Source organism: Gracilinanus agilis, chromosome 3 (genome assembly GCF_016433145.1).
Source record: "Gracilinanus agilis isolate LMUSP501 chromosome 3, AgileGrace, whole genome shotgun sequence".
NCBI lineage: Eukaryota > Metazoa > Chordata > Mammalia > Didelphimorphia > Didelphidae > Gracilinanus > Gracilinanus agilis.
Window position 1 is genome coordinate 7,152,808 of NC_058132.1, and position 9,318 is coordinate 7,162,125.

General features: G+C 38.8%; 1 protein-coding gene across 1 annotated transcript in view; it reads right to left on the minus strand.

Moving 5' to 3' along the window:
• Nucleotides 1–355: 355 nt before the first annotated feature.
• LOC123240693 (zinc finger protein 420-like) overlaps nt 356–9,318 on the minus strand; it is a 38,020-nt gene continuing 29,057 nt past the window's right edge. Inside the window, exons 4-6 of the mRNA XM_044668412.1 lie at nt 7,064–7,190; nt 1,686–3,242; nt 356–1,601 (exon numbers count right to left, since the gene is read on the minus strand). Coding sequence (XP_044524347.1) covers nt 1,306–1,601; nt 1,686–3,242; nt 7,064–7,190 — 1,980 coding nt within the window. The 3' untranslated portion in view covers nt 356–1,305. The remainder of the gene's footprint in view (nt 1,602–1,685; nt 3,243–7,063; nt 7,191–9,318) is intronic.

Here is a 9,318-nt window from a genome sequence, read left to right on the forward strand (position 1 = left end):
CTTCAACCCAGTGTGTGTGTACCCACAACCATTAAGATTATATTTTAACATCCCTGGTGCCCCATCATCTTTTATACCACCCTCTTTGCTGCCATCTTTGGCTTCATTAAATTCAGAAACTTCATTGGGTAGAAAGGATGGATTGAAAGAACTCCTAGAAGAGGTTACTGGGGAATGGGGTGGGGAGAGACAGGAAGATGTTATTTGACTATCCTTTATAAAAATAATAAAACTTCTTTATGTTATCATAAAACTACATGATATGACACTAATTATAATATTAAAATATATGTTATATACCATAATCCATGAAAATATGACAATATAATACAATGTGCAATACTGTATCATTTAATACTCTGTGATATTGATAATGTTAAAACCCATCAAATATTTAATTGGTTATATTTGAAAGGAGAAAAATGAAGAGAACTGCTCAAATCTCCTTTTTTCCTTTGTGAGCTATAAGACCAAGTGAAATTTTTAGCCCCTTCTCAATTATGACAACTCTAATTTAAGGGGAAATAATTTTCAGAGGGAGGAGTAATTAGGACTTTGTTCTTCTTATAGAAATATTTTACTGTGTAGTATTCAGATTTTAAGCAATAAATAATATAAGGCTATTTCCCCGAGTATAATATGGTTTCTCAATAGGGTCATGAGATTCCCATAAGTAAAAAATGAGTCTCCTTCACCATTGTTCCCAGAAAAGAAGGTTCCTTTCCTCTTGTTTATGGAGTTGTGTTCTGTTTCTCTTTAGCCTGACAACTTAACCTTAGGATGTCCCTTGAGTACCCATTAGTTGATATTTCATGACTTGGTGGACTTGGACACCTCAAATTCTCCCATCTTACTTCATCAGAAGGGTCAGACTTCTGCTCAGACCCAGAAATCAGCAAATGCATCATGACCCAGAGTCCTTAAATATAATGTACTGAACAATGGGGATCACGTCTCCTATTCCTTTGGTGTCTTCCTTCTGCACACTTATTTTATTTGCATCCAAAAGGAATTCTAGGTTGAGAATAAGAGATGATTGTTGCTAAAGTTCTTACCACATTGATCACATTCCCAAAATATCTCTCTAGTGTGAATCCTCTTATGTTAAACAATCTAAAAGTGTCAACTATAAGCTTAGCCTCTCTACTATTAAGGTTTCCCTCCAGTAAAGATTTTGGAACAGGAAGCAACTGTGAAGTTTCATATGAAAGTCAATCTAAACTCATTACATCCATAAAATTTCCCTCCAGTGTGGATACTCTGATATTTAGCCAGATAAATCCTTTCTGTGAAAGCCCCTCCACACTATTTACATTCATGAAGTTTCTCTCCAGTGTGGATTCTCTGATGTGCAGCAAGATAGGCACTCCAAGTGAAAGCCTTTCCACATTGTTTACATTCATAAGGTTTCTCTCCAGTGTGGATTCTCTGATGTGCAACAAGTTGGCTCCTTCGTGTGAAACCCTTTCCACAGTATTTACATTCATAAGGTTTCTCTCCAGTGTGAATTTTCTCATGTCTAACAAGAGAGCCCCTCAATGTAAAAATCTTTCCACATTGTTTACATTCATAAGGTTTCTCTCCAGTATGGATTCTCTGATGTGTAGCAAGAGAGACCCTCGATGTAAAAGTCTTTCCACATTGTTTACATTCAGAAGGTTTCTCTTCAATGTGGGTTCTCTGATGTGCAACAAGTTGGCTCCTTACTGTGAAAGCCTTTCCACAGTGTTTACATTCATAAGGTTTCTCTCCAGTGTGGATTCTCTGATGGGCAGCAAGGTGGCCACTCCGAGTGAAAGCCTTTCCACAGTATTTACATTCATAAGGTTTCTCTCCAGTATGGATTCTCTGATGTGCAGCAAGAGAGCCCTTCTCTGTAAAAGCCTTTCCACAGTGTTTACAGTCATAAGGTTTCTCTCCAGTGTGGATTCTCTGATGTGAAACAAGTTGGCTCCTTCGTGTGAAAGCCTTTCCACAGTGTTTACATTCATAAGGTTTCTCTCCAGTGTGGATTCTCTGATGTGCAGCAAGAGAGCCCCTCTCTGTAAAAGCCTTTCCACAGTATTTACAGTCATAAGGTTTTTCTCCAGTGTGGATTCTCTGATGTGCAGCAAGATTGCCCCTTGATGTAAAAGCCTTTCCACAGTGTTTACAGTCATAAGGTCTCTCCCCAGTGTGGATTCTCTGATGTGCAACAAGTTGGCTACTTCGTGTGAAAGCATTTCCACAATGTTTACAACCATAAGGTTTCTCTCCAGTGTGGATTCTTTGATGTGCAACAAGTTGGCTCCTTACTGTGAAAGCTTTCCCACAGTATTTACATTCATAAGGTTTCTCTCCAGTATGGATTCTCTGATGTATAGCAATAGAACCCGTCGATGTAAAAGTCTTTCCACAAAGTTTACATTCATAAGGTTTCTCTCCAGTATGAATTCTCTGATGTTTAGCAAGAAAGCTCTGCGATGTAAAAGTCTTTCCACATTGTTTACATTCATAAGGTCTCTCCCCAGTGTGGATTCTCTGATGTATGGCAAGAACGTAACTCTCTGTGAAAGCCTTTCCACATTGATTACATTCATAAAGTTTCTCTCCAGTGTGGATTCTGTGATGTGAAACAAATTTGCTCCTTCGTAAGAAAGCCTTCCCACATTGTTTACATTCATAAGTTTTCTTTCCAATGTGGATTCTCTGATGTGCAGCAAGATCACTACTCAGTGTAAAAGCCTTTCCACAATGTTTACATTCATAAGATTTCTCTCCACAGGGGATTACTTGTGAACCAAGCTCAGAGTTCAGACTGAAAGGTCTCCCATCTTTATTATTCACAAAACCCATCTCTACATGTTTAGTTTTTGAATGTCTAATGAGGTCTAAAGTAGAGCCAAAGGCCATTCCCCTAAGGTTATCTAGATACATGAGAATTTCAGGAGTTTTTTCTGGAGATGGAACAAGTCCTATTTCTTCAAGAAAGCCTTTGCTGTATTTACTAACCTGAGAACAGTCATTTTGTGAAGTCAATTTGGTATACTGATTTAGGACTGAATATTGGCTGAATTTCTCTGCAGTTTCATCTAATTCATAGTCAATCTTTGGATTTCTATTTCCCTTGATATTAGAATCACAGATTTCTCTTAAAATGAAGCCCGAGAGACCTGCATTCATGCATCTTTGGAGGTCAGATCCTTCCACAAAATGGCTCAGCTTGGTAGGTATCTTCCTCACTTCAAAATTAGTCTCTGCCTCTGAAAAAAATAAAAAATGATATAAGCACAGAAGGAAGGAAGATACATACACACAAGTTAATATAAATTCTTTCCTCTGATGGCAGAAAGTAAACTGATTTTTATTCTATTTCTTCAAGCAAAAAGGAATTTTCAAACTTAAACAAGCAGAAGCAGTCTTTGGATACACCATTTGGTCGTAACTGCAAGATGAAGGATTTTAGAAAGTCTTTCACAAATAATAACAATTGAAACTCACAACAGACAAGTGACACAGGCAGACCCAAGACTGTCATCATACTTCACAACTCATGTCATGAGTAAACAATATAGGAGTGACCTAAACAATTTCTTTGCAGCCAGACTCCAACTGAAACCCTGTGTCTGAGCATGCTCTGTCCACAGTATTAGACAGTGTTTTTCCATTGCCCTTTCTAGCTTTACTTTCAAAATCACTTGATGATTATTCTTATAATTTTATCAATCTCAGGTAACCTTTCAGATATTTCGTTCTTATCATTTGGAGGTACTATCTGTAGCTAGCTTTTGCAAGTAGCCATCTTGTACAAACTATAGCAAGACGGGGTTCAGAGTTTAGAATCCCCAAAGAAGGCATGAGACAGTTTGAAGACCATTGGCCCAGCCCTATAGGAGGAGACCCCTAGGCAAACTAACTCAGTCCTGAGTAGTGAGTGGTAAGGATGAAAGGGAGGTAGTTCTCCATTTGAACCCTGGAAACTTCCCCAGGATTTGTGTTAGCCTGATCCACACTGCTGGGTCTAGCAACTTGGGTCTATATCTGTCATAGCCTGCACTCTGCAATTTACTGAATATCATCCATCAATTAATATCAATGACAACTTCAACAAGACATCTTTGAAGAAACGGCTTCATCTGGTTTAGCTAGCACTGTAATCCATCTGCTAGCAGGCAGAAGCTGTACCAACTGAGTGTAGAATTCCATCAGAGGTTTCCCTGTGGGGAACTGCCAGATTCTCACTCATCTAGGTTCAGTCTTAAATTTTCCTGAATCCACAATTCTTCCCCATCAATCCTTAATTCCCCATATTATCAACCTATATCTTTATTAGTTAATTAAAAGTTACCTGTTGAAGAAACTGAAGTCATCTTGGTCTGATCCATCAACTCCAGAAAGATCCCTATATTGTCAAGTTTGGCAGTTAGAGAGTTTCTTTACTGTGAGGGGTATCATAGGTCACTTACAAATCCTAGCCTGTGATACATCCCTTCAACAATTGAAGATATTTATCATTTTGGCATTCATATCAGCTGGAGTTTAGGCCCTCCCTGTTAGGAGTTCTCAAGAAGCCTGACTACAGGGAACTGATTCTACTGGCCCATCCCCGTCCAGTCAGAGTGGTGAAGCTGCAGACCAGACAGCAGCTTTGAGAAATAAGCCTAACATTTCACTTGAGCATTCTTGGTAAATTTTATATGTTAAATAGAGAAACAACTTCATTCTTTTTAACTCTCATACAGGAATTTTCAAAGAGGAATATAGGTTTTCTTCTTTTCTCTATAGTTGCAAAGATAATATGCCATTTAGTGCAGATATACTTAATAATCGTGTTATTTCAGGATCTACCATATATCATGTGTCATACTCTATACTGAGAACATCATCCATCTCTCAGGAAATGAATAGCAAAATTCACTGTTGGTCTGCCAGGCTCCAAGTCTATCACTCTCTTTACTACAACATATAAAAGTCGATTAGGATAACAGCCTTTATACACCTGTTATCATTTCTCTCACCTGGACAGGAGCTCCGTGGGTTTTTTTGCTTTAGCAGCCATGGAGCTTTCCCTTGCTGAAAACAGGAGATAAAATCTTCTCTAGGAACTAGAAGCCCTGGACATTTAAAAAAAAAAAAAAAGGAAGGGATCAAAAGAGAAAAATAAAATACAACAGAAACCATCCTCTAAGCCAGTGGTTCCCAAACTTTCTTGGCCTACCACCCCCTTTCCAGAAAAAAATATTACTTAGCTTACTTGCTTTTATACTATCACCACCCCCTTACAGTTATTTACCGCCCCCAAATGCACTTGTGGCCATCACTGATCCCCCTGGATTGTTGCAGCACCCACCAGGGGGCAGTAGCACCCACTTTGGGAATCACTGCAGCCTTGCTTGCTTACACCATTTCCATTAAGAGATTCTATATGTTGATGGCTTCTTCAATTTCTTTTTCTAAGATGGGTTTATTTAATTTTTCTATTTTCTCCTTTGTTAAGCTAGGCAATTTATATTTTTTAAAATATTCATTCATTTCACCTACATTGTCAGATTTACTGTCATATAATAGCTCCTAATGCTTTAATTTATTCTTCATTTTAAATGAATTTGGCCTTTTCAACTTTGGTACTGGTAATTTCATTCTCTTCTTTCCTTTTTTAAATGAAATTAGGCAATGCTTTATTTATTTTCTTGTTTTTTTTCCTTCAGGAAACCAAATTCCAGTCTTATTTGTTAGTTTAATAGTTCTCTTATTTTTAATTTTATTAATTTCACAGTTGATTTTTTTGATTTCCAATTTTCTGTTCTTGAAGATTATTATTCTTTTTGTAGTTATTTTAGTTGCATGCCCAAATCATTTATCTTCTTTTTCTCTATTTAATCAATATAAGCAAATTTCCCCTAAGTACTGATTTGGCTATTTGCCATAACTTTTGATATGTTGTCTCCACATTGTCATTCTCTTGAATAAAATCATTGTTCATACATGTAAAACCAGGGGAATTGCTCATTGGCCGTGGGAGGAGGGATGGTGAAGGGTAGTGAAAGAACATGAATCATGTAATGATGAGAAAATATTCTTAATTAATTAATTAAATTCATTTAAAAAATAAAATAAAAATAAAATTATTGCTTCCATGATGTTTGTAAGTTACCTCTTTTGAAGAAATAGATTTAGTTTCCAATGAATTTTTAATTTGTGGAAAGCCCATAAACATGTTGCACAAACCCTTTTTGTAGAAAAAACATGGTCCTTAGGGATGCCGAGTTTGTCACCAGACCCATCAAGGTCACATATTGCCTAAACAGCCTTTTGTTCCTTTTCTGCCTTTTGTTAATTGTCACATAGATGATGATGTGTGTAACTATGAGGCCTCCTACAAGATGGAAGCTAATCTCTTAAGAAACGAGGAAAGTAGTCAGCCCTTTTCATTCACCCAACAAAGTAGTCCAGGAGTCAGAAACTAAGTTGAAGCCATGATCCAAGCCACAGTGTTCAGTGAGGTTCCCTCCAAGACTATCTCCAGAAGACACTCTCCATAAGACTCAACTTCACCAGACTTCCCTCAGCACAAGGATTTCATGGCTTTTATGGTAGTTTACTGTCCCTGCCCTTTTTCACAGGGGCCAATCACAGGCTCCAAATTGTCTAGTAGTGTCCAGGGGCATTGTCTGTGGGATTGACTTCTCACCGCTAAAGGTGTTAACTCTCCTCCTAGGATTCACATGGTTCTGAGTGTGTGAACTCCCAAAAGAATTCAAAAGCCTCTGGCTGTTTGAGCTAGAAAAAAGGGTGGAGCTCTCCAAGTATCTTACTGGCCTCCCACCCAGCACCAAACAGGGTATGAACTAAAGTGATTTGTGAGCTCCTCCAGCCTAGTTCAAGTTTGGGTTGATTCAATCAAAAGATAGACAAAGGAGAGTTAATCCTGTCCTCACAATCTAGTGAGGTACTAAGTAGGGGTACTTAAGTTATTGTTAACCAAAGTTTTAACTCCAACTAGCCAAAGAGAAAAAAGCATTCCCTTTTCACAAGTGTAATCTCAGAATAGACAAAGAGAACCAAGAATTTCCTTTCACATTACCCACAGAGTGTAGATTCTGCACATTCTCCAGCATAACCTCCAGGTACAGCTCTTTCTGAGAATAGTCCAACAGGCACCACTCTTCCTGGGTGAATTCCACAGCCACATCCTTAAAGGTTATTAACCCCTAAACAAGCAAAAGTTATGAGATTTGGAGCTGAATCTTCAGAATTGATCTAGTACAACCCCCATAGAATGATGGGAGGAAACTGAGGCACACAAGGGACTCAGGCCAAACTCCTAACCTTGGAGTGTCAGAGCCAACACTAGCTTGTAATTTGAATCTGTTACCCTAAAAACAATGATCCCCAGCAAAACTATGATTCCTAGCACTCTACTCATTTCTCATTTCCTGTTTACGTGCTGATGTAGATAGGATATAAATAGGGTGGAGTGTTATCTCTCCCTCTCTTTCCTTCCTGTGGAGGCTTTGGTGGAGTGGGATTTTTCAGCAGGTAGAAAAACTTAGTTGTCAAGATCTATCGATCATCTCCACATAATCTGATAAGGACAGCTTAGTTGATAAAATAATGACACACAGTAGACAATCTTGACAGTTAACTAATAGCTTCTTCTCCAAAATGCCACTGAGTTTATTATGTATGAAAATTCAAACTCCCTTTCACCCAAAAGCACAAGGAAAGTCTCCCACAGCTGAGCAGAGCTGCATTTTTAACACAGACAATACAACAGGCTTAGAAGCTTCAAGGTGAAGATAAGAACCAGGCTGGACCTTCAGCTGCGTGATTATCAGCAAGCCAAGTCTGAGAATACTTTTCTCTGGGGCAAAATGCCCCTACTAAACTAAGGTTTCAGCCTTGGGTTGCCAAGCACCTGCATTTCTGACTAAAGGGGAAGAATATAAACCTCTTGACTACTGATTTGCTAAGAGCTTAAAGCTTTTCAATAAGGAAAGGTGTGGATCAGAAAAGGAGTCAAAAGAGGAATCTCATATTTTTATCTATTCTATTACTGGCTTCCCACACTTAGTCACGTGGTTCTATTTTTGCCAGATAATAAACTTTATAAAATATAATTCTTGAAGTATTGGGCATTGTTATGGTAGACATTAGATAGCAATATATTAAGTGTAGTTAAAAAGTTGGTTTGCAAAGCCTAGTATGACCACATGCTAGGAACCCCAAAGAGAGGATTCTGGAATGTAGAAAGGAGAGATTTTGAAGGTGTTAACTACCAATTGTGCTCTTCCTATCCGGCAGCTGAGAGAGGAAAGAGCTGATCTCAGCTGATCCTGTTTCACCAAGCCTGTCAGTGAGAGAAGGGAAATCTTTTGACTTCTTTGGGAGTACCTTTTCTCACAAGAAGAAATATATATCTGAAGAAGATCTTACATACTCTCAACCCTGACAAAGAACATCATTGTCCAGAGTCCATTGTCAGTGTGAGGGCCAAGGTTTCAGCTTCAGGCCAGGCCCAGCTGGATTGAACTCAGACATCTAGAGTTCATCCTTTTCCATCTTGAACCCTGACACATCTTGAAAACTCAACAAGGATTTATAGTGTCAGGTATAATAGAAAGGGCTTGGAATATTAGCCTGAATCAGGGAGGTCTTGGGCAGCATTAAGAACAAAAAGTGTTCATCTTGCAATGAACTTAGAGGGAAGTAAGAATCTAGGTGATTAGGACATCCTCAATCCTATATCCTCCCTCCCTACCTTTTGTTTAACCAACAAATTGGTTAGTTTCTACATCAAGAACTGTTTGAAAGACTTAGTTGCAGCTGGCCCAGTGTTGTAAGGTCTCAACTGCCTTACTGCACTAATGGGAAACTGAGGTAGCTTTTGGTGGGTTACAATATCCACACACCTCAGTGTACCCTTATATTTCAACATTAATTTAAATCCTAGAGTCCAGTCATTCACTGCCGAATGGAATATCGACAAAGGCATTTAGTGTCTGAAGTGAGAATCATGTTGTGAAGAATAAAATATGGAGAGGTGTCTTACTTGGAAATGCTTCTCCTTATGTAATATGGGAGGTGATAAGTGCTCTCCGAGTGAGGTGGGAGATTCTGCCCAGGAGAAAGTGAGGTGATTTGTATTAAGATAAGAATGGATTTGGGGTTTTGTTCAATAAAAAAACCAAAAGCTGCCATAGAGGGGCAGCTGGGTAGCTCAGTGGAGTGAGAGTCAGGCCTAGAGACAGGAGGTCCTAGGTTCAAACCCGGCCTCAGCCACTTCCCAGCTGTGTGACCCTGGGCAAGTCACTTGACCCCCATTGCCCACCCTTACCA